This window comes from Staurois parvus, unplaced genomic scaffold (genome assembly GCF_062004578.1).
Source record: "Staurois parvus isolate SC_StPar_1 unplaced genomic scaffold, SC_StPar_1.0 ptg001347l, whole genome shotgun sequence".
NCBI lineage: Eukaryota > Metazoa > Chordata > Amphibia > Anura > Ranidae > Staurois > Staurois parvus.
This window is the reverse complement of record NW_028319143.1, coordinates 32,501-58,212: the sequence shown is the minus strand read 5'-3', so window position 1 is coordinate 58,212 and position 25,712 is coordinate 32,501. Positions and strand designations below refer to the sequence as shown.

The following is a 25,712-nucleotide window of genomic DNA, read 5'->3' as shown; positions in this document are numbered from 1 at the left end:
TTCATTTGGTGAAGTGCATTTAATCGTTGTTGCGTTTGTTCAAGGAAAATAAATACAGTAACAAAACAGGAAAGTTAGAGCAATGTGATGGGATGAGGAGACACAATGGGCCTTGTGATGGAAACTGAAGGAAAAGGCGGATTTCTCTTGTCAATAGCAACCAGAATTTCTTTTACCAGGACAATAGGATGTTGCTATGGGGTACAGTCCTTCAATCGAAGCTTTTCCATCACATGTCCCCTTGTTCTGCGGGGAGTACAAACACGAATGTGATATGACAGTTTACGAGGCTCTCGAACCAAGATCTGCTGTGACAGTTGGGAAGGCTCTCAAATCAAGTTCTGCCATGACAGTTGGGAAGGTTCTCGAACCAAGTTCTGCCATGACAGTTGGGAAGGTTCTCGAACCAAGTTCTGCCATGACAGTTGGGAAGGTTCTCGAACCAAGATCTGCCATGACAGTTGGTAAGCCTCTCGAACCAAGATCTGCCATGACAGTTGGGAAGGCTCTTGAACCAAGATCTGCCATGACAGTTGGTAAGGATCTCCAACCAAGATCTGCCATGACAGTTGGTAAGGCTCTCGAACCAAGTTCTGCCATGACAGTTGGTAAGGCTCTCGAACCAAGTTCTGCCATGACAGTTGGTAAGGCTCTCGAACCAAGTTCTGCCATGACAGTTGGTAAGGCTCTCGAACCAAGTTCTGCCATGACAGTTGGTAAGGCTCTCGAACCAAGTTCTGCCATGACAGTTGGTAAGGCTCTCGAACCAAGATCTGCCATGACAGTTGGTAAGGTTCTCGAACCAAGATCTGCCATGACAGTTGGTAAGCCTCTCGAACCAAGTTCTGCCATGACAGTTGGTAAGGCTCTCGAACCAAGTTCTGCCATGACAGTTGGTAAGGCTCTCGAACCAAGTTCTGCCATGACAGTTGGTAAGGCTCTCGAACCAAGTTCTGCCATGACAGTTGGTAAGGATCTCGAACCAAGATCTGCCATGACAGTTGGTAAGGATCTCGAACCCAGTTCTGCTATGACAGATGAAATGTTGCAAGTCCTTTCTTCATTAGCTGGTCTAGGTATACATAAGATTGGACCGGTCCTCCTCCACAAACAGCGATCTCACCCCCTACAGTTCCTCCTCATCAAAAGACAAGAGACACTTCCACATTGTGGCCTTCTAGGTCTTTAGTGCTGGTGCGGCCTTCCTCTGCCACGGCCAGCTCCGGGACCTGCATCCATATTGGAGCGTGGGTTCTTTATGGTTTCGTCTACAGACAGAATGAGACAGGCGGCTTCTGAGGCTGCGGTCAGAGCATTCGTTCTCACGATGGCCGGCTCCCAAACGCAGGCTTCGAAGTTGTCTGCTATGTCCTCGTTATTCACATCCACACCGTACCACGTTCCACCCTGAAAGCATTCCCAGAACAGAGTTAGAAGAGAGAGCAAAAGGAAAAAAATAAAACCATCTGAACAGAAAAACAAATCCACACAACAAATAAATTCCTTGTTAGTGCTACCCATGTAACACTACCAGTTTGTCTTGTACAGTGCCTTGAAAAGGTCTTCCACCCACTTGAAATGTCCCCCATGTTGTCATGTTACATCCAAATCCGTCAATGTATTTATTGGGATTGGATGTCATAGACCAACACAAAAATGGCACATGATTGTGAAGTGGAAGGAAAATGAGAAATGGTTTTCAAAATATTTTACAAATAAATGTGAAAAGTGTGGCAGCATTTGTATTCGGCCCCCCTGGAGTAAATACTTTGTAGGACCCCCTTTGGCTGCAATTCCAGCTGCAAGTCTTTTTGGGGATGTCTCTTTGCACATCTAGAGAGGGACATTTCTGCCCATTCTTCTTTGCAGAATCGCTCAAGCTCTGTCAGGTTGGATGGAGAGCGTCTGGGAACAGCAATTTTCAGGTCTGGCCACAGATTCTCCATTGGATTTAGGTCTGGACTATGACTGGGCCATTCTAACACATGAAGATGCTTTGATCTGAACCATTCCATTGTAGGTCTGGCTGGATGTTTCAGGTCGTTGTCCTGCTGGAAGGTGAACCTCCGCCCCGGTCTCAAGTCTTTTGCAGACTCTAACAGCTTTTCTTCTATGATTGCCCTGTATTTGGCTCCATCCATCTTCCCATCAACTCTGACCAGCTTCCCTGTCCCTGCTGAAGAAAAGCATCCCCACAACATGATTCTGCCACCACCATGTTTCACGGTGGGGATGGTGTGTTCAGGGTGATGTGCAGTGTTTGTTTTCTGCCACATATAGCATTTTGCTTTTATGCAAAAAGTTCAGTTTTGGTCTCATCTGACCAGAGCCCCTTCTACCACGTTTGCAGTTTGTGAGAAGCCATGTGGGGGACACAGCAAACAGGACTTCTTATGGCTTTCCTCCAACAATGGCTTTCTTCTTGTCACTCTTCCATAAAGGCCAGATTTGTGGAGTGCACGACTAATAGTTGTCCTGTGGACAGATTCTCCCACCTGAGCTGTGGATCTCTGCAGCTCCTCCAGAGTTCCCATGGGCCTCTTGGCTGCTTCTCTGCTGAATGCTCTCCTTGCCCGGCCTGTCAGTTTAGCTGGATGGCCATGTCTTGGTAGGTTTGTAGTTGTGCCATACTCTGTCTATTTTCGGATGATGGATTGAACAGTGCTCCGTGAGATGTTCAAAGCTTGGGATATGTTTTTTTTATAACCTAACCCTGCTGTAAGCTTCTCCACAACTTTATCCCTGACCTGTCTGGTGTGTTCCTTGGCCTTCATGATGCTGTTTGTTCACTAATGTTCTCTAACAAACCTCTGAGAGCTTCACAGAACAGCTGGATTTATACTGAGGTCACATAACATACAAGTGGACTCTATTTACTAATTAGGTGACTTCTGAAGGCAATTGGTTCCACTAGATTTTAGTTAGGGGTATCAAGAGTAAAGGAGGCTAAATATAAATGCACGCCACACTTTTCAGATATTGGTTTGTAAAAAAATGTTGAAAACCATTTATCATTTTCCTTCCACTTCACAATTATGTGCCACTTTGTGTTGTTCTATCACATCCAATCCCAATAAAATACATTTATGTTTTTGGTTGTAACGTGACAACATGGGGGACATTTCAAGGGGGAGGAAAACTTTTTCAAGGCACTGTATATACTTATCAAATGGAACCTCCCACCTGGTCACATGGCTCCGCTACTGGTGTTCCCAGAATACTATGCTGCAAGCAAAAGGACTATTTAAAGCTGAACTCCAATCAGCCAATGTGTAAAACTCAGCTAGCTTACTAGGAGTCAAGTCCAACGAGGTGCATGCCACCTCCTTGACTTGTATCTGTTATTTAAAAACAGACAGTTTTATGGAGCTCCAGGAGTACAGCTATGAGAACACTCCCAGCGATCTCACAGGAAATACTCTGTCTTGTCATACAGCAGAAGCTCTGAACTGTTCATTCCCAGAAGGCTTTGTATTCTGTGAATGAGTCGACATAATACAAAGCACTCTTTGACTGGGCAGCAGGAGAGGAAGGGTCTGGCACTGTGGCTGCATGGAACTCAGGAGCCGAGAACAGAAGGTTTAGCATTTGTGCGCTTGAAGTACAGTGATAGCTATGCTTTCAGTAAAAATGTTAATTGAAAATTAAAGAGATAAGTACATGAGCTGGCATGCACCTCGCTGGAATTGACCCATAGTAATGTGCCACATACACATTGGCTGAATCCAAATCCAAAGGCAAAATGGAGCACCAAAAGGTGAGCCTGAGAGGAAACCAGAAGCCCAGGACACAACAGACACGCTGCGAGACTGACCTTACACAACCCTGGCAATACCAAGTACACGGCTCAAAAAAATGAAAGGAAGACTTTATAATCAGAGTCTAGCATCAGGTCAGTGAAACTCCTGGGATATTGATCTGGTCAGTTAAGTAGCAGAGGGGGTGGTTAATTTTATTAACCCCCCAAAAAAACAGCTGAAACTGATAAACAACAGGTGCACTAGATGGGCAACAACGAGACAACCCCCAAAACAGGAATTGTTTTACAGATGGAGGCCACTGACATTTTTGACCTACTCCTCTTTTCTGAACGTTTTCACTAGTTTTGCATTTGGCTAGGGTCAGTGTCACTACTGGTAGCATGAGGCCATACCTGGACCCTACAGAGGTTGCACAGGCAGTCCAACTCCTCCAGGATGGCACATCGATACGTGCCATTGCCAGAAGGTTTGCCGTGTCTCCCAGCACAGTCTCAAGAGCATGGAGGAGATTCCAGGAGACAGGCAGTTCCTCTAGGAGAGCTGGACAGGGCCGTAGAAGGTCCTTAACCCATCAGCAGGACCGGTATCTGCTCCTTTGTGCAAGGAGGAACAGGATGAGCACTGCCAGAGCCCTACAAAATGACCTCCAGCAGGCCACTGGTGTGAATGTCTCTGACCAAACAATCAGAAACAGACTTCATGAGGGTGGCCTGAGAGCCCAATGTCCTCTAGTGGGTCCTGTGCTCACTGCCTGGCACCATAGAGCTCGATTGGCATTTGCCATTGAACACCAGAATTGGCAGGTCCACCACTGGCCCCCTGTGCTTCTCACAGATGAAAGCAGGTTCCCCCTGAGCACATGTGACAGACTTGAAATGGTCTGGAGAAGCCATGGAGAATGTTCTGCTGCCTGTAACATGGTTCAGCATGACCGTTCTGGTGGTGGGTCAGTGATGGTCTGGGGGGGCATATCCATGGAGGGACACACAGACCTCTACAGGCTACACAATGACACCGACTGTCAGTTAACGGGATGAAATCCTTGGACCCATTGTCAGACCCTTCACTGGTGCTGGGTTCCTCCTGGTGCAGTGGGTCCTGGGTTCCTCCTGGAGCAGTGGGTCCTGGGTTCCTCCTGGAGCAGTGGGTCCTGGGTTCCTCCTGGAGCAGTGGGTCCTGGGTTCCTCCTGGAGCAGTGGGTCCTGGGTTTCTCTTGGTGCACGACAATGCCCGGCCTCATGTGGGGAGAATATGCAGGCAGTTTCTGGAGGATGAAGGAATTGATACCAATGACTGGCCCCCACGCTCGCCTGACCTAAATCCAATAGAACACCTCTGGGATATCATGTTTTGGTCCATCCGACGCCACCAGGTTGCACCTCAGACTGTCCAGGAGCTCAGTGATGCCCTGGTCCAGATCTGGGAGGAAATCCCCCAGGACACCATCCGTGGTCTCATTAGGAATACGCCCTGACATTGTCAGGCATGCATACAAGCACGAGGGGGTCATACAGACAACTGAGGGCCATTCTGAGTTGCTGCAATGACATTTCAGCACAATGGACTCGCCATCCGCATCATTTTTTCACTTTGATTTTCGGGGTGTCTTTGAACTCAGTCCTCTGTAGGTTGATCATTTCCATCAAGCGATGGGACATACTTACATTTCTAACACATCCCCCGTCCATGTCAGTATAGAGATCCAACAGGAGATTCGTCCCCATTAAGATCTAATGGGTTTTCAAGGTATTCCTTTCATTTTGTTGAGCCGTGTATAAAGCTCCTCAGGCTGCATGATTCTGATGCACCCCTGTATCCCAATACATCAGATTTCAGGCAGCTGCACCTTCTATCTGTGCATCCTACATCCAGGGAAGCTGGAGAACAAGTACATGCATCACCTTTGTATACTCTGCAATTGGACAGAAAGCTAGAGACAGGAGCTCATGAGCCATCAGCGTGGCCAGTAATAGGAGGCTGTACCCACCTGCGCATGCTTAGCTCTCAGCTTGTTCAGGATGTTGGTGGCATCGAATCCAGCGTTGTCACAGAGCTGGCGAGGAATGATCTCAAGGGCTTTGGCATAGGAACCGATGAGAAGCTGCTGCTTGCCGGGGATTGTCCTGGAGTAATCTCGTAGGTACTTGGACAGCTCCATCTCAATGGCTCCACCGCCAGCAACAACAGAATCATTCTAGAGGAGATAAAATGATGAGACCAAAGGAAAAAAAAAAAAAAAATTACCACAATAACACTTGCTGCCTCCAAAGCATTCTGGGTAAAAGTCCTGGATTCTTTCTTGGATACACAGAATATAACATTTATAGGCAACGTTGATCCAGGGAATATCCGATTGCCTCTCGGGGGATCAGGAGGGAATTTTTTCCCCTGCAGGAGCAAATTAGATCGTGCTTTGCTGGGGTTTTTTTTCCTCTGGATCAATGGTGGGTATAGGATTATAACTTTTTTTTTGTTAATGGTTGAACTGGATGGACTTTTGTCTTTTTTCAGCCAGACTAACTATGTACATAAACAATTACTAAATATCCACTGCATACAGCTGGTGGAGGAAACCTCAGATCAATACCTTAATGGCCCTGCGTACAATCATGATGGCGTCATGTAATGATCGCTCTGTCTCCTCCATGAATTGCTCAGCTCCTCCTCTCAGGATGATGGTGCAGGTCTTGGCTTTGGGGCAGCCGGTGAAGAAGTTGTATCTGCAGACAAACAGAACCAGTGACAGCCAATTGCATCGCTACACCAGAGGATTCAAGCCAATCCCAGGAAAGTTGGAGCTTTATTAATAGTAAGGACTTCCATTAGGTATATTGGTCACATGACCACCGCTCTCACCTTTCTCCTCCCACCTGGGCCTCCTCAAACAGAGAGCACAGACCCAGCACATCATCGTTTAGAGCATTGACACTGGTCTGGATGGAGCCACCGCAGGCCTGGGAATAACAGGGGGCAAAATGAAACACATAAATGCAACGATAAGCAGCGCAGTCAGCATATTATACAAACACACTCAATGAGAATTTGTAAGGCCAGGATTTCCCAACTGGATATGCACAGAACCCGAGGGTTCCACCTCTGATGAATATCTGCCCCACAATGCATTCACTGCTCCCCCTTTCGCTACTGAGCAGATTGATATCAGCCCGATTCTATGTACTAATTTCTGGCTGCCGGCACCACATTGTGAGGCTGGAAGAGTGGCTCATGTGTATAATAAGCACAACCGGCCTAGAAGGGGGATGGGGCAGTTGGGAACACTGGGATTCCGTGCTCCTCTGGGGAGGGGGGGTTGGGGACACTGGGATTCCGTGCTCCTCTGGGGAGGGGGGGTTGGGGACACTGGGATTCCGTGCTCCTCTGGGGAGGGAGGGTTGGGTACACTGGGATTCCGTGCTCCTCTGGAAAGGGGGGGGGTTGGGAACACTGGGATTCCGTGCTCCTTTGGGGAATGCAGGGTCCAGGGAGAGCGGATATAGCAGGGGCGGACTGACAACTCATGGGGCCCCTGTGTCCTTGCCCAAACTCAAAAAAGCCCATGAAAAAGGTACCAGGGGCATCTCATGGGGCCCCCTACTGACCCCAGGCCCTCGGGCAGTGCCTGAGTTTCCAAATGGTCAGTCCGCCCCTGGGATATAGTGAATGCGGGGTCCGGGGAGAGCCGATATAGTGAATGCGGGGTCCGGGGAGAGCCGATATAGTGAATGCGGGGTCCGGGGAGAGCCGATATAGTGAATGCGGGGTCCGGGGAGAGCCGATATAGTGAATGCGGGGTCCGGGGAGAGCCGATATAGTGAATGCGGGGTCCGGGGAGAGCCGATATAGTGAATGCGGGGTCCGGGGAGAGCCGATATAGTGAATGCGGGGTCCGGGGAGAGCCGATATAGTGAATGCGGGGTCCGGGGAGAGCCGATATAGTGAATGCGGGGTCCGGGGAGAGCCGATATAGTGAATGCGGGGTCCGGGGAGAGCCGATATAGTGAATGCGGGGTCCGGGGAGAGCCGATATAGTGAATGCGGGGTCCGGGGAGAGCGGATATAGTGAATGCGGGGTCCGGGGAGAGCGGATATAGTGAATGCGGGGTCCGGGGAGAGCGGATATAGTGAATGCGGGGTCCGGGGAGAGCGGATATAGTGAATGCGGGGTCCGCGGAGAGCGGATATAGTGAATGCGGGGTCCGCGGAGAGCGGATATAGTGAATGCGGGGTCCGCGGAGTGCGGATATAGTGAATGCGGGGTCCGCGGAGAGCGGATATAGTGAATGCGGGGTCCGGGGAGAGCGGATATAGTGAATGCGGGGTCCGGGGAGAGCGGATATAGTGAATGCGGGGTCCGGGGAGAGCGGATATAGTGAATGCGGGGTCCGGGGAGAGCGGATATAGTGAATGCGGGGTCCGCGGAGAGCGGATATAGTGAATGCGGGGTCCGCGGAGAGCGGATATAGTGAATGCGGGGTCCGCGGAGTGCGGATATAGTGAATGCGGGGTCCGCGGAGAGCGGATATAGTGAATGCGGGGTCCGCGGAGAGCGGATATAGTGAATGCGGGGTCCGGGGAGAGCGGATATAGTGAATGCGGGGTCCAGGGAGAGCGGATATAGTGAATGCGGGGTCCAGGGAGAGCGGATATAGTGAATGCGGGGTCCAGGGAGAGCGGATATAGTGAATGCAGGGTCCAAGGTTTAGCAACACTTTAAAGGCAGTTCTGAAGGTAAAACAGGGTCCAACCTGGTACTAACAAGGTGTACCTTATAAAGTGGCAGGTGAGTGTACATGTACTAACATACAAGTTGTAGATAAGAACATTTCCGGGGTTCCCCAGAGATCTCAAAATTCTTTCAAGGGTTCCTCAAGGGTAGTAAGGTAGAGAAAGCCTAATCTATAACTTCTCATAAGGCTGCAGAAGCCTTTGTGCCACCAAACGATCTAGGCTGACTGGCATCTTTCAGAGGGTATTGATAGTAAGATGACCTTGTTTATCACCATGATTCCACATCCACCCCTTCCTTAGTATCAGCGGACGCTCTGGTGTGTGCACAGCTATGACATTATGCATTTCCAGGTGTTTAAAAAACTGTATTGTAGAGTTGGTCCCCCCCCCCCCCCCCCCCCAAGTACCAAATACAAAGCACTGTTAGTAAGAGCTGGTAAGACGAGTGAATCTAGAACTGTGAGAACTGAGATTTCCTACCATCATGGTCCTCCTGAGATCCTCTTCAGGAACCCGGCCGGCACAGAACAGGTCTCGGTCAGCAAAGTACTGTGTGGCGACATCCCCAATGGGAAGCTTGGAGAGAACAACCTTGGCTCCGGACTTGTGGATCTTGTCGAGTTTGTCATACAGGATGTTCCACTCGGCATCAACAATGGCCTGATAGTCCTGGAATGATGAAAGATAAAAGAGTCAGGCGGCATGTACAGGTATTTCAAGCTTTAGATGAATTCTAAACTTGCCCTTTACTTCAATTCTTTTTCCTCATTAAACACACTTTTCGTTTTAGTTGTAAGTTCCTTTTTTATGTCCATCACACCGCAGCTTTAGAAGAAAGAAATCTACACCTGGGCACCGTGAAGAAGGACTGATGAGGTGTGGACATCATTTCCCAGTTGGAGCTACTACACCGCGTTTCAAATTATTCTGCAAATGATATTTTTCTCATTTCCCTCAATAATTGATGTAAATAATAGTCGGCAGAATTCTCAGGTTACAACTATAAGAGGACAATTCACATTTTATTGAACAAACCTCCTAATGATAACAGGATTTTTGTTCCAAATTATTCTGCACAGGAAGTTTCCAAACACTTTATAGGTTGTAAAGAACTGAAAATTGTCATTTGTTGTGTTTGCAGCAGATTTACTGAAATCAAAAGCTATTTCAATCAAACTTTTAACAACATTGTAACTTTGTAAACATTTGAAGCGGTCACGTTACATTGTAACATAGGACCCCTTATCTGATAGCAGATCACAAGTCTGGCATCCATTGAACTTGGGAGTTTTTGGACAGTTTCTGCTTGAATTTGTTTGCAAGATGTCAGAATAGCCTCCCAGAGCTGCTGTTTGGATGTAAACTGCCTCCCACCCTCATAGATCTTTTGCTTGAGGATGCTCCAAAAGGTTCTCAATAGGATTGAGGTCAGGGGAGGATGGAGGCCACACCATGACTTTCTCTCCTTTTATCCCCATAGCAGCCATTGATGCAGAGGTATTCTTTGCAGCATGAGATGGTGCATTGTCATGCATGAAGATGATTTTATTACGGAAAGCATAGTTCTTCCTTCTGTACCAGGGAAGAAAGTGGTCAGTCAGAAACTCCACATACTTTGCACAGGTCATCTTTACACCTTCGGGGCCTCTAAAGGGGCCGACCAGCTCTGTTCGCATGATTCCGGCCAAAAACATGACTCCACCATCGCCTTGCTGACGTCGCAGCCTTGTTGGAACAGGGTGGCCGTCCACCAACCATCCACTACTCCATCCATCTGGACCATCCAGGGTTGCACGGCACTCATCAGTGAACAGGACTGTTTGAAAATTAGTCTTCATGTATTTTTCTGCCCAATGCAGCCGTTTCTGCTTGTGAGCATTGGTTAGTGGTGGCCGAATAGAAGGTTTATGCACAGTTGCAAGACTCTGGAGGACTCTACACCTTGATGTCCGTGGGACTCCAGAGGCACCAGCAGCTTCACATATCTGTTTGCTGCTATGTAATGGGATTTTAGCAGCTGCTCTCTTGATCCGATGCATGGATCTGGCAGGAATCTTCCTCAATGTGCCTTTATCTGCACCAACCCGTCTGTGCTCTGAATCAGCCACAAATCTCTTCATAGTACGATGATCACGCTTAAGTTTTCGTGAAATATCGAATGTTTTCATACCTCGTCCAAGGCATCGAACTATTTCACTCTTTTCAGCAGCAGAGAGATCCTCTTTCTTCCCCGTATTGCTTGAAAATGGTGCTCTGCTTAATAATGTGGAACGCCGTCCTTTAGTAGTTTTTCCTGAAATTGGGCTCACCGGCCAATCTAATTATCACAGGTGTCCCAGATTGTTTTCAGTGATCAAAAGAGCCCTGACACACAATGCCCTCCATGAGTTACACTGAAAAACAAAATATTTCATCTTTGTGACACTTAAATAGAATTTGCATAATAATTTGGAACGCGGTGTATATCAAACCACTATTCCCACCAATGCAATGGGAATCACTGCATTTACATACAATTCCAGCAGGCATAAGTGAGGGTGACAGAGCAGGAGTCCTCTGGCCTGTCAGTCAGGATATGATGTCATGGTGCACCAGAGATCAGAAGTCTCCTGTCAGTCCAGATATGATGTCATGGTGCACCAGAGAGATCAGAAGTCTCCCGTCCTGTCAGTCCAGATATGATGTCATGGTGCACCAGAGAGATCAGAAGTCTCCTGTCAGTCAAGATACGATGTCATGGTGCACCAGAGAGATCAGAAGTCTGCTGGCCTGTCAGTAAAGATATGATGTCATGGTGACCGGAAAGATCAGGAGTCCCCTAGTTGTCCGTCACGGTATGATGTCATGGCCCATCGGAGAGATCAGGAGTTCCCTAGTCGGTCAAGATATAATGTCATGGTGCACCAAACAGATCAGAAGTCTCCTGGTGTCAGTCACGGTATGATGTCATGGTGCACCGAACAGATCAGGAGTCTCCTGGTGTCAGTCACGGTATGATATCATGGTGCACCGAACAGATCAGGAGTCTCCTGGTGTCAGTCACGGTATGATGTCATGGTGCACCGAACAGATCAGGAGTCTCCTGGTGTCAGTCACGGTATGATGTCACGGTGCACCGGACAGATCAGGAGTCTCCTGGTGTCAGTCAAGTTTTGAGGCCACGGTGCACCGGACAGATCAGAAGTCTCCTGACCTGTCGATCAAATTAGACATGAGTGGGCAAGATAGACCAGGATTATGAGATGCCCCCAGTCCCCCCACTACAATGAGTGGCAATGTAAAAAAAAAAAAAAAAAACAACCCACCTATGTTGGAGACTACAATGGAGAAGGTCCAGCAGCTGAGCTGGCAGTGCAGGCACAGTGGCCACTAGTCTAACACACAAGATGAGAGGGACACAGAGCCCTGGAAATTCTGCATTCAAAGGATTAATCAGTGGTTGCAGCTTTGAATGCAAAAAGACCATAAATGGCAGGGACCAACTTTTATATCGCCAAATAAAACGTTCTACCTGAGGTTCAGATTTTGCTGTTAAAGTGGTTGTAAGCCTCAGACATGAAATATGAACAAAGCATATCCCTCTATAGTGTGTACTTGTCTCAATTAAGATTACCAAGTATCATTTCTTTCTTCATGCATCAGCATGAGTTGCTTTGGACAAGTTTTCCTGACACCAAGAGAAAAATGGTGGCAGGGGAGAGACCTCCAGCGGAATGACAACCACAGCACTGTTCCTGTGTGCTGTCTGGAGGGGGTGGGGGGGTGTCCCTTCCCTCCAATCAGCTCTCAGAGCTCTCCTCACTGAGCTCTGCAGAGTGTAACTTCTGGTTACTAGAAGCCTAGGCTGCATACATGCAGTGCGGAAAATGCTGCAATTCCTGCACGTTACTGCATTTGTGATCTAATGGTGGTTTCAATACAAAGAGACACCTCAAATGGATCACAAACGCAGCGCGGTTTTGCCTGCACTGGATCACATGGTAAAAGACGACCTTGCGATCCTTATTCAAACCCCTTCAAGTCCGGACACTTTTACCCCCTTCCTGTCCTGGCCAATGTTCAGCGCTATCACACGTTGAATGACAATTGCGCGGTCATGCAACGCTGTACCCAGAAAAATTTTTTGGCATTTTTTTTTTTTTTTTTTTTTAGACAGACAAAACTTAATTTTGGTGGTATTTATTCACCACTGGGATTTTTATTTTTTTTGCTATATAGGTGAAAGTCCAAAAATGTTTTAAAAAAGGGTTTTTCTTATAAAATTTTGCAAATAATCTTTCTTCATAAATCTTGCCCAAAATGTATTGTTATCTTTTTAGTGAAAAAAACCCCCAAATTAGTTTAACCAAAAAGTATAATTTTTCTAAATTTTTTTTTTACATCTTTATTGAGATATATATATATATATATATATATATATATATATATATATATATATATATTTATTTTTTTTACATACTGTCACCCTATCAGTACAGTGTTACCATAGTGACACTGTACTACTTGTGGGGGGTTATGAAGATTTTTTTTTTTTTTTACACCGATTGCTTTTACACCCAATAAAGGCTGTAAAATCAATCATTTCTCCTCTCTGGCTGCATTCCTGCAGCCACTGAGAAATACTGTGTGAGCTGTGATTGGTCACAGCTTGTCACATGGTACAAGGCTGTTGTGAATAGCCCTGTACCATGTGATCTCTGTGATCATTCACAGATTTCACACATAGTAAGCAATGATGTCAGAAGTGACATCTTGCTTACTACTCTTAATGTGATCACTGATTGGCCAATCAGTGATCACATGATCAGGACCTCGCACAGAGGTCCCGTACAACAATCGGTGTTCCACTGTGTCCTCCGGACACAGCGGGCACCGGATCGCAGTGCTGTGCGCTCCCATGGAGCGTGCACAAGCAGGGAGCGGGGAGGACGTTTATAAACTTCCACCCGCTCCTGCACAGCTCCCTCATACAGAGGTCCCGTACATCAATCGGTGTTGTGATCACAAGCAGGGGGCGGGGAGGATGGTTATAAACAGCCACCCGCTCCTGCACTGCTCCGGCCGTTTATATACATAGGCCGGATGGGAAGTGGTTAAAGCAGCTCCATAAACGGTCCCCGCATGTCTTTGGTGTGACCCAAGCCCATTCAAAATGAATGGTCTCAAATCAGACCACACAGAAATGTGGTGCAATTCCTGTGCAAATCACATGCAGGCTATAGTGTGAACCGGGGCTAAAGGTTGACCGGTTCCTCCCAGTCAGGGTTCTCACCTCGACATTGCTGACCCGAACTTCTGCATTATCCTTCTCCGCTTTCAGCTCCAGCTCCACGTTCAGGAGGGCAATCTTAGGAGACTCATACTTCTTGGGCTGCATCTCAAACCCGGCGTAGGAGAAGGTCTTCTTGAAGGCGACTCCGGCTACCAGATGGGAGTCCTGAACAGAGAGGTTCATTATCGAAGTGATCAAATTGTACAAACAGCACGCTGTACCTGTGAGCCGCACTACACACCTCCAGGGCGCCTCCCTGCACCTTCTTGATGCCGATCATCTTCAGCTGCAGCAGTTCATCCAACATGGACACGGCATCCACCACCATTTGGGCGAAGAAGTCCTTTTGGAGTGCGATGAGTTTGGAGCTCAGGGCTGTTGCAGCGCATTTCTCCAGCAGGCTTCGCTGTTCACTGATCATGAAACCCAAATTAGATAAGAAACACAAAACACCCAACAATGGGGTAAGATTGATAAAAACTGGAGCGTGCAAAATCTGGTGCAGCTCTGCACGGTAGCCAATCAGCTTCTAATTTAACCCCGTGATGCCAATCGCACACAAATATGCACCCTCTTGCTATCTGGGCCTCAACGCCGAGTGGCAGGATTTTTGCGTGCAATTAGAAAATACATGTGCTGAAAGCGCGCCCTGCGCGCTCCCAGCACGTCAGTGACTCACGGGAAGGTCCCGAACTCCCCTTTCAATCGGGACCTTTTCCGATCATGTGACCACCATGATGTCGAATCACGACCCTAAAACCCCGCCGTCTTAAACTCTTAAAGTGTCGGGAGGCACCGGCGAAGTGGTTAAAGTGGAGTTCTACTCACCCTGTCAAAAAATAAAAGTCAGCAGCTACTGTAGCTGCTGACTTTTAGAAAACAGCCACTTACCTGCCCCACGGTCCCATGGTATGTCCCCCGCAGCCGGTTTCACCGGCCGTCCTGTACTCCAAGAGGCCGGCATCTTCAGTGTGGGCACCCAGCTGTGAAAGCATGCGGCTTCACAGCCGGGTACCCACTGCGCATGAGCGAGTAGTGCTGAGCTTCATGAATGGTCCTGTAGTAGTCTTCTGGGACCTGTCACGTTGGGGGGGAGGGTCGTCACCTTTCGATCACTGGAAGTGGGAGCGGGTACCTGTCAAATTCGGGTGCCAATCCTTAATGGGGAGCGGGGGAGCAGTCCTTAAATCAGAACTTCCCCCTTTTGGGTGGCGCACCGCTTTAAGGATGTTCAATTAACCTTAGACAAAAAAAACCCAAAAATACAAAAAAAAAAAAAAAACTAAGCCGATTGGCTACCATGCACAGCTGCACCAGATTTTGCATTCTCCAGTTTTAGTAAATGAGCCCCCAATGTCACATTTCATAAGAGCATTCCATGATACTCACTCTTTATCCTCTTTCTTCACTGTGACAGCAATCTCTTTGATTTTAGCGACTGCCTAAAAGAGAACAGGAGAGCAGAGTGACGCACCCATCCATTGCACCTGCTGCGCACTTTGTGCAGGAATTGGAATATTACCCTCTTCCCACCAGTAGGCCATTTATATATTGCCCTATGTACACTCTCTGAGCTGCAGCGCACGCCCTGCATGCTCCCAGAACAGGCACCGACGGGAACTGGACAGCTCCTGATGCATACTAGCGATCAGGTGGTGTCCAATTGAGTGCCAGCCAATCACAGCAGTCACATGACCCAAGTGCCCGCCTCCCAGGATTTAAAAGCTCTTGAAGGGCCGGGAAAAGATGAAGTAACCACTCAGGAATATTTACCTGCCCCCTTCATGACCAGGCCATTTTTTGCGATACAGCACTGCAATTGAACGGTTATGCAGCGTTGTACCCAAATAAAATTTACAAAAATGTATTCATACCCCTTGACATGTTGTCATGTTACAACCAAAAATGTAAATGTATTTTATTGGGATTGGATGTGATGGACCAACACAAAGTGGCACAGAATTGTGAAGTGGAAGGAAAATAAGAAATGATTTTCAAAATTTTTTACAAATAAATATCTAAAAAGTGTGACGTGCATTTGTACTCAGCCCCCTTTACTCTGATACCCCTAACTAAAATCTAGTGGAACTAATTGCCTTCAGAAGTCACCTAATTAGTAAATAGAGTCCACCTGTGTGTCATGTGATCTCAGTAGAAAAACAGCTGTTCTGTGAAGCCCTCAGAGGCTTGTTAGAGAACATTACTCTGCATGTGATCACTGATTGGCCAATCAGTGATCACATGATCGGGACCTCGCACAGAGTTCCTGTATGACGATTGGTGTTTCACTGTGTCCGGAGGACACAGCAGGCACTGGATCACAGTGCTGCACGCTCCCAGGGAGCGCGCACAAACAGGGGGCGGGGAGGCTGTTTATAAACGTCCTCCTGCCCCTGCACTGCCACCGTCCGGCCGTTTATATACAACGGCTGGATGGGAGGTGGTTAAGGGGTAAAAATGCTTATTTTTAAAGCTGAAGAATCACGCACATATATAAAACCCTCCCTCAGGATGTCCAAAAACTTACAGGTGGTGTGTCCTGTTGTGCAGCATTGTGTGGATTTGCCTGCACTGTTGTATCATCCATTCAAAGGGATCTTAAAATGGGAAGTCTATAAGTCCCATCTGCCACTGCAGCAGTGCCAATACAAAGGCAGTGACATCACCAAACATAGTCCCTTCCAACATTCCCTGCAGTCCCATAACCGTAGGTGCTTCCTCTATAAACACCAAGGACTGGGGGGTGAACGACGCAGGAGCCTGGGCACTGACAACATTGCTCTGACGGAGCAGATGACGTCAGAGATGCTCGGTAATCACTGGGCGCTGGCGGGTAATTACCGGCCGAGACCCGGCGATTGACAGCCGCGGATGGCTACATACACACACACACCAATCTAACTGTCAGGTCGTCGGCATCATTCTCAACTCCTTCCAACAGATCACATCATGACTGACATGACAGGTACTCACCAACTGTGTGGCGGTCCGGAAGGCCCTGATGATGATCTGTGGGTGCAGCCCCTCCTCCACATAGTTCTTCACTTGTTTCAAAAACTCAGCGGCGAGCAGTGTGACAGATGTAGTTCCATCTCCGACCTGAAAACACAATGAGACACCTCAGAAACACTGCAGGACCACCGCAGTCATTCGCAGTTTGTTTTGTATGGGGATGTGTAGCTGCAGACCGGATAGGGTGCCCATTCTGACCCGTGTCCACAGCGCCTACAACAGGCATGTGAGGATCAGAAGTGGATCACGACCAGATAGGGTGCCCATTCTGACCCGTGTCCACAGCGCCTACAACAGGCATGTGAGGATCACAAGTGGACCACGAACGGATGGGGGGGCTCATTCTGACCCGTGTCCACAGCGCCTACAACAGGCATGTGAGGATCAGAAGTGGATCACGACCGGATAGGGAGCCCATTCTGACCCGTGTCCCTACAACGGGCACATAAGGATCAGATCTAGACCACAGAGCAATGGAAGAAGGTGGCCTGGTCTGATGAACCACGTTTTCTTTTACATCATGTGGATTGTCGGCTGTGTGCGCGTCACCGATGGCACCAGGATGCAGTATGGGAAGAAGACAAGCCGGCAGAGGCGGTGTGATGCTTTGTCTAGAGCAGGGGTGGGCAACTGGTGGCCCTCCAGCTGTTGTTGAACTACAAGTCCCATGAGGCATTGCAAAACTGACAGTTACATGCATGACTCCCAAAGGCAGAGGCATGATGGGACTTGTAGTTCACCAACAGCTGGAGGGCCACAGTTGCCCACCCCTGGTCTAGAGGAGTCCATGCCTCAATGGGTCAGGGCTGCTTGGGTGGCAAAAGGGGGACCTACTCCATATTAGATGGGGGGACCCAAATATTAGACATTTTCTGAAAGCAAACACCATCGAGAACAAAATAGTTGCAGTTCCAATTTTTTATGTCACACGATATTACCACAAAGGTCTGGAAAACGCAAAATGTTTGTGTAAAAACACACAATGAAGTGAATTTAAGGGCAAATGCAAAAAATCACCCACATTTTTGGTAAAATATAAAAGACGAGGTGGGGCCAAGTAGATACCCAACATGCCAAACCCTAAATTTGTTTGCCCCTGTGAAATGGCGACAAATATATTTTATTTTTAATATATTTCCTATAGGCGACGCTTCAAAAGCCCCTACAGTTATTACCTTCTGTACCCACATTTTCCCGATGTAGATTGTAAGCTCCATGATCAAGGCCCCCCCTGTTCCTCTTGTATCGAACTGTAATTGTTCTCGCTATTTACTTTGGATAATACTCTGTGTGACGGGAGTGACTTTGGCTGGGGGGCCCATGGAACACAGCTCACTTTGGAGAGGTGAGGAGACCCCTGTCTCAGCTCCCCATATCCCTTTTATGTGCAAGTCACCCTGTGCCTGTAAGGGGTGCAGGGTGAGATGTCCTGATATTGTGTAGACATGTCTAGGTGGGGTGTGGGGGGTTGTCATTGTTTAATGTCATGTGGTTGCATCCCATTGTTCTATTGTGTTGGCTCTGAGGAAGAGGTTGTGTCCTCGAAACGCGTTAGCAAGTTGGTCATCCAGGGTTCCATCGTAGTTCCAGACTCAGATGTTGTTTGGATCATACATCTTGTTCAGTTTGACATGCCTGTGTTATTATGTCCATTGTGAGTATGATACCTATTTTTGTTTCTTTAACCACTTCCAGACCGGACACTTTCCCCCCCTTCCAGTCCGGACACTTTCACCCCCCTTCCAGACCGGACACTTTCCCCCCCTTTCAGTCCGGACACTTTCACCCCCCTTCCAGACCGGACACTTTCCCCCCCTTCCAGTCCGGACACTTTCACCCCCTTCCTGACCAGGGCAATTTTCAGCTTTCAGCGCTATCACACTTTGAATGACAATTGCGCGGTCATGCAACACTGTACCCAAATGAATTTTTTACCATTTTTTTGAGACAGATAAAGATTTATTTTGGTGGTATTTATTCACCGCTGGGATTTGTATTTTTTTTGCTATGTAAATGAAATGTCCAAAAATTTTGAAAAAAAAGTGTTTTTTTTATAAAATTTTGCAAATAAATAATATTTCATCATAAATCTTAGCCAAAATTTATTCCGTTATCTTTTTAGTAAAAAAAAAAATAAAAAAATCCAAAATTAGTTTAACACCAAAAATTATAATTTTTAAACATTTTGTTTTACATTTTTACATACTGTCACCCTAGCAGTACAGTGTCACCATGGTGACACTGTACTACTTGTGGGGGGTGATGAAGATTTTTTTTTTTTTTTTTTAACACTGATTGCTTTTACACCCATATAGGATGTAAAAGCAATCATTTCTCTTTCTCTCTGTCTGCATTCTTGCAGCCATTGAGAAGTACTGAGTGAACTGTGATTGGTCATAGCTTGTCACATGGTACAAGGCTGTTGTGAATAGCCCTGTACCATGTGATCATTCACAGATTTCACACGTAGTAAGCAATGTCGTCAGAAGTGACATCTTGCTTACTACTTTGCATGTGATCACTGATTGGCCAATCAGTGATCACATGATCGGGACCTTGTACACAGGGAAGGACACAGCGGGCACCGGATCGCGGTGCTGCGCGCACAAGCAGGGTGCGGGGAGGCCATTTATAAACGGCCACCCGACCCTGCACTGCCACCGTCCGGCCGTTTATATGCAACGGACGGTCGGGAAGTGGTTAATAAATTATTTTAACCAATAATGCACTAGGTCGGAGCGCCCTTTTTCTGTTTCTCCATTTGTATCCATTGTTCTATTGTGTGTCTTGCTTGGGAGCAAACTATTATGGGATGTATGTGTTTGTGTATTGGCTTGGTGGTGGGGGGGGGGGGGGGGGGGGTGTCTGCTGATGTCTCTTGTTACTGGGTGAGTATTGCCCCGCCCTGTGTATATATCTTGTATCTGTGTTAAAATAAAGGAGCCGATTTCCTGATTTATTTCAAGACTGGTCTTGTATGGCCAGCGGTGGTGTCCGTGGATCTGTGTTCGGACAGGGAAGCGGGAGACTAACGGAAATACCCTACCGCAGTCAGGGTCCGGTTCCGTCACACTCTGCTATATAAATCCTGTATAACATATAGAGGCACATACAGTATGTAGCAGTTCGGTATGATGTCCACCTACATGCTGTCAGATATGTGCATACTGCTGGCAGCAACAAGTTAATAGCATTTGCTCAACCAAAAAAATAAATGAGACACGGATCTGGAAAAAGCATGCAGCAAGTGAAGGCATTAGAGGAACACAGATCTTATAACTGGATTTTTGTGTCTCAAAGTGCTGATCTTTAGAACTGACACTCAGGGAAAGCTCAGCAATGAGGGGCCCATATTTCAGCTTTGATGGGCACCACAGAAGCCACCATATAAAAGTAGCCCGCGTGTCACGGGAGTGAGAGAGAGTTCACCAACTACAATATTTCACAAAATGACTAAACTTGGCTGCTAATGAGGAAGAACTTGTTTTTTCACAGTCATAAGAATTTGTACCACAATCACGCTGTGCCCTCAGACTGTAGTGGGGGGTGGTTTTACCTCGGCGTCCTGCGACTTGGCGATATCCACCAGGGTTTTGGCAGCGGGATGTACCACGTCCAGGAGTTTTAGAATGGTGGCGCCATCATTAGATATAGTGGCCTTACCTAAAAGGAAAGCAGAATTTTCAAACATGGCCTCTGCATCCGATACAAAGAACTGCAAAAACTTTGGCCTGTTCATCATTTTTAAATGTTCCTTCTGTTTCAGATTTTCATGCGAACATTTTCTGTCATTATGAGAAAAAAGAAATTTAAGTGGTTGTAAAGTCTGAGATTTTTACCTTCATGCATTCTATGTATGATGGTAAAACCCCTTCTGTGTGCAGCTTCCCCTCCTAACACTTACCAGAGCAACGTCTTGATCCAGCAATGTGCATGAGAGCAGCGGCTCTCTCGGGTCTCCCCCTCCTCATTAGCTGAGACAGCACTGGGAGCCATTGTCCCTGATGCTGTCAATCACAGCCAGTGAGAGTGACACAATGACAAGAGAGCGAGGGCGAGGTGGGGACGGGGTTTATAGGGCCAGGCAGCGACTGTGTGAAGAGCCTGCTCGTGTGCCCCCATTGCAAGCTGCTTGCTATGGGGGCACTTGGCAGGAGGGAGGGGCAAGGAGAGCCAGCGGGGACCCGAGAAGAGGATGATCAGAGCTGCTCTGTGCAAAACTACTACACAAAGCAGGTTTGTTTAACCTCTTTATGAACGGCAACCCGCTTCTGCACTGCTCCCGTCAGAGGGTGAGGTGGGGACGGGCTTAATGGGGCCAAGCAGTGACTGTGTGACGAGCCCACTTGTGTGCCCCCATTGAAAGCTGCTTACTATGGGGGCACTTGGCAGGAGGGAGGGGCCAGGAGAGCCAGCGGGGGACCCGAGAAGAGGATGATCAGAGCTGCTCTGTGCAAAACTACTACACAAAGCAGGTTTGTTTAACCTCTTTATGAACGGCAACCCGCTCCTGCACTGCTCCCGTCAGGCAGTTTATGTACATGGGCTGGACGGGAGCTGTGCGGGAGCGGGTTGCCGTTCATAAACGGCGCCCACATTTACAGGCTGTGTGCGCTCCCTGGGAGCGCGTAGCACCGGACACAGCAGAACACCGACCGCTGTACGGGACCTCTATGTGAGGTCCCGATCATGTGATCACTGATTGGCCAATCAATAATCACATGAATAAGAGGTCACAAGAGGTCGCTTCCTGACATCATTGCTTACTACGTGTGAAATCTGTGAATGATCACAGAGATCACATGGTACAGGGCTATTCACAACAGGCTTGTACCATGTGACAAGCTGTGACCAATCACAGCTCTTATTGTATTTCTCAATGGCTACAGGAATGCAGCCAGAGAGCAGGAAAAATTTATGGGTGTAAAAGCAATCAGTGTAAAGAAAAAAAAAAAAAAAAAAAAAATCTTCATCACCCCACACAAGTAGTACAGTGTCACTATGGTGACACTGTACTGCTAGGGTGACGGTATGCAAAAAAAAAAAAAAAAAATGTAAAACAATTTTTGGTTATAAACTAATTTGGGTTATTTTTTTTTTTTTTTTTTTACTAAAAAATATAACTTAATACATTTTGGCCAAGATTTATAAAGAAAAAATATTTGCAAAATTTTATATGAAAAAGACTTTTCTAATTTTGTGGACTTTTTCATTTATATAGCAAAAAAATAAAAATAAAAATCCCAGCGGTGAATAAATAACACCAAAATAAAGTTTTTCCACTCTCAAAAAAATGCTAAAAAAATTCATATGGGTACAGTGTTGCATGACTGCGCAATTGTCAAAGTGTGATAAACCTGAAAATTGACCCGGACAGGAAGGGGGGGAAAAGTGTCCGGACTGGAAGGGGGGGGGGGGGGGGGGAAGTGTCCGGACTGGAAGGGGGATGGGGGGGGGGGGGGGGGTAGTGTCCGGACTGGAAGGGGGGGGGGAAAGTGTCCAGACAGGAAGGGGGTGAAAGTGTCCAGACAGGAAGGGGGTGAAAGTGTCCAGACAGGAAGGGGGGGGGGGAAAGTGTCCAGACAGGAAGGGGGGGAAGTGTCCGGACAGGAAGGGGGGGAAAGTGTCCAGACAGGAAGGGGGGGAAAGTGTCCAGACAGGAAGGGGGGGAAAGTGTCCAGACAGGAAGGGGGGGAAAGTGTCCAGACAGGAAGGGGGGGAAAGTGTCCAGACAGGAAGGGGGGGAAAGTGTCCAGACAGGAAGGGGGGGAAAGTGTCCAGACAGGAAGGGGGGGAAAGTGTCCAGACAGGAAGGGGGGGAAAGTGTCCAGACAGGAAGGGGGGGAAAGTGTCCAGACAGGAAGGGGGGGAAAGTGTCCAGACAGGAAGGGGGGGAAAGTGTCCAGACAGGAAGGGGGGGAAAGTGTCCAGACAGGAAGGGGGGGAAAGTGTCCAGACAGGAAGGGGGGGAAAGTGTCCGGACAGGAAGGGGGGGAAAGTGTCCGGACAGGAAGGGGGGGAAAGTGTCCGGACAGGAAGGGGGTGAAAGTGTCCAGACAGGAAGGGGGTGAAAGTGTCCAGACAGGAAGGGGGTGAAAGTGTCCAGACAGGAAGGGGGTGAAAGTGTCCAGACAGGAAGGGGGTGAAAGTGTCCAGACAGGAAGGGGGTGAAAGTGTCCAGACAGGAAGGGGGTGAAAGTGTCCAGACAGGAAGGGGGTGAAAGTGTCCAGACAGGAAGGGGGTGAAAGTGTCCAGACAGGAAGGGGGTGAAAGTGTCCAGACAGGAAGGGGGTGAAAGTGTCCAGACAGGAAGGGGGTGAAAGTGTCCAGACAGGAAGGGGGTGAAAGTGTCCAGACAGGAAGGGGGTGAAAGTGTCCAGACAGGAAGGGGGTGAAAGTGTCCAGACAGGAAGGGGGTGAAAGTGTCCAGACAGGAAGGGGGTGAAAGTGTCCAGACAGGAAGGGGGTGAAAGTGTCCAGACAGGAAGGGGGTGAAAGTGTCCAGACAGGAAGGGGGTGAAAGTGTCCAGACAGGAAGGGGGTGAAAGTGTCCAGACAGGAAGGGGGTGAAAGTGTCCAGACAGGAAGGGGGTGAAAGTGTCCAGACAGGAAGGGGGTGAAAGTGTCCAGACAGGAAGGGGGTGAAAGTGTCCAGACAGGAAGGGGGTGAAAGTGTCCAGACAGGAAGGGGGTGAAAGTGTCCAGACAGGAAGGGGGTGAAAGTGTCCAGACAGGAAGGGGGTGAAAGTGTCCAGACAGGAAGGGGGTGAAAGTGTCCAGACAGGAAGGGGGTGAAAGTGTCCAGACAGGAAGGGGGTGAAAGTGTCCAGACAGGAAGGGGGTGAAAGTGTCCAGACAGGAAGGGGGTGAAAGTGTCCAGACAGGAAGGGGGTGAAAGTGTCCAGACAGGAAGGGGGTGAAAGTGTCCAGACAGGAAGGGGGGTGAAAGTGTCCAGACAGGAAGGGGGTGAAAGTGTCCAGACAGGAAGGGGGTGAAAGTGTCCAGACAGGAAGGGGGTGAAAGTGTCCAGACAGGAAGGGGGGGAAAGTGTCCAGACAGGAAGGGGGGGAAAGTGTCCAGACAGGAAGGGGGGGAAAGTGTCCAGACAGGAAGGGGGGGAAAGTGTCCAGACAGGAAGGGGGGGAAAGTGTCCAGACAGGAAGGGGGGGAAAGTGTCCGGACAGGAAGGGGGGGAAAGTGTCCGGACAGGAAGGGGGGGAAAGTGTCCGGACAGGAAGGGGGGGAAAGTGTCCGGACAGGAAGGGGGTGAAAGTGTCCAGACAGGAAGGGGGTGAAAGTGTCCAGACAGGAAGGGGGTGAAAGTGTCCAGACAGGAAGGGGGTGAAAGTGTCCAGACAGGAAGGGGGTGAAAGTGTCCAGACAGGAAGGGGGTGAAAGTGTCCAGACAGGAAGGGGGTGAAAGTGTCCAGACAGGAAGGGGGTGAAAGTGTCCAGACAGGAAGGGGGTGAAAGTGTCCAGACAGGAAGGGGGGGAAAGTGTCCAGACAGGAAGGGGGTGAAAGTGTCCAGACAGGAAGGGGGTGAAAGTGTCCAGACAGGAAGGGGGTGAAAGTGTCCAGACAGGAAGGGGGGGAAAGTGTCCAGACAGGAAGGGGGGGAAAGTGTCCAGACAGGAAGGGGGTGAAAGTGTCCAGACAGGAAGGGGGTGAAAGTGTCCAGACAGGAAGGGGGGGAAAGTGTCCAGACAGGAAGGGGGGGAAAGTGTCCAGACAGGAAGGGGGTGAAAGTGTCCAGACAGGAAGGGGGTGAAAGTGTCCAGACAGGAAGGGGGTGAAAGTGTCCAGACAGGAAGGGGGGGAAAGTGTCCAGACAGGAAGGGGGGGAAAGTGTCCAGACAGGAAGGGGGGGAAAGTGTCCAGACAGGAAGGGGGGGAAAGTGTCCAGACAGGAAGGGGGGGAAAGTGTCCAGACAGGAAGGGGGTGAAAGTGTCCAGACTTGAAGTGGTTAAAAAAAAATAAAAAAATTTACAATCACTTCAAGGTGGAAGTTCATCTTTTCATAAACAAGAAAGAGGTGAACGCCATACACTTTTGCCACCACTTCCTCTTTGGTCCTCCATGATCTGCCTGCACTACATACTTCATTTTAGTACCAGTGACATAAGTGGGTGCCTGTGCTTCTCTATGCAATGCAGGCAGATCATGGCTGGTGGGAGGGGCCAGCGGGGTGCTATACATAGCTTCCTGAAAGCAGTACTGGTCTCAAGAGCCCTCCATCCAAATGCAAGCAGTGGGTTGGCTCTTGGCAGAAGTTATGCAAATGCCTTGCTGGGTGGGTGTCAGTCTGGAGGAGTGGGCGTTATGACGGGAGTGACTTTGGGTGGGGGGCCCATGGAACCCAGCTCACTTTGGAGGGGTGGGGAGACCCCTGTCTCCGCTCCCCATATCCCTATTATGTGTAAGTCACCCTGTGCCTGTTAGGGGTGCAGGGTGATATATCCTGATATTGTGTAGGCATGTACAGGTGGGGGGTTGTTCATTGTCTAATGCCATGTGGTCGCATCCCATTGTTCTATTGTGTGTCTTGCTGGGGAGCAAACTATTATGAGATGTATGTGTATTGGCTTGGTGGGGGGGGGGGGGTGTCTGCTGATGTGTCTCTTGTTGATAGATGTTGTTTGCCCTGCCCTGTGTTATTATGCAGGGGGGGGGGGGGGAACGGTTCCCCTGAATGTATATATCTTGTATCTGTGTAAAAATAAAGTAGTCTATACCAGCGGAAATGACGGTTACCATAGAGACCACCGCCTGCGTTCCACGCCTCGCTCTCACTGATTGTCTGCAGATTACCTCCTTTTCTTATTACCACGTATTATCGGAGATGTGAGGCCGCTGGGCGCCATCTTACTACACCCGAACCGGGATCCCTGTCTTCGAACAGAATTACTGGGACAGTTACCTTCTATTAGGGAGATT

General features: G+C 48.5%; 1 protein-coding gene across 1 annotated transcript in view; it reads right to left on the bottom strand.

Annotated features, from left to right (window-relative positions):
* Positions 1-25,712, bottom strand: part of CCT7 (chaperonin containing TCP1 subunit 7) — a 31,541-nt gene continuing 5,829 nt past the window's right edge. Inside the window, exons 3-12 of the mRNA XM_089661498.1 lie at positions 20,330-20,436; positions 16,735-16,860; positions 15,151-15,203; positions 14,003-14,174; positions 13,762-13,926; positions 8,970-9,158; positions 6,618-6,715; positions 6,349-6,481; positions 5,749-5,955; positions 1-1,407 (exon numbers count right to left, since the gene is read on the bottom strand). Of these exons, the coding sequence (XP_089517624.1) occupies positions 1,186-1,407; positions 5,749-5,955; positions 6,349-6,481; positions 6,618-6,715; positions 8,970-9,158; positions 13,762-13,926; positions 14,003-14,174; positions 15,151-15,203; positions 16,735-16,860; positions 20,330-20,436 (1,472 nt within the window). The 3' untranslated portion in view covers positions 1-1,185. The remainder of the gene's footprint in view (positions 1,408-5,748; positions 5,956-6,348; positions 6,482-6,617; positions 6,716-8,969; positions 9,159-13,761; positions 13,927-14,002; positions 14,175-15,150; positions 15,204-16,734; positions 16,861-20,329; positions 20,437-25,712) is intronic.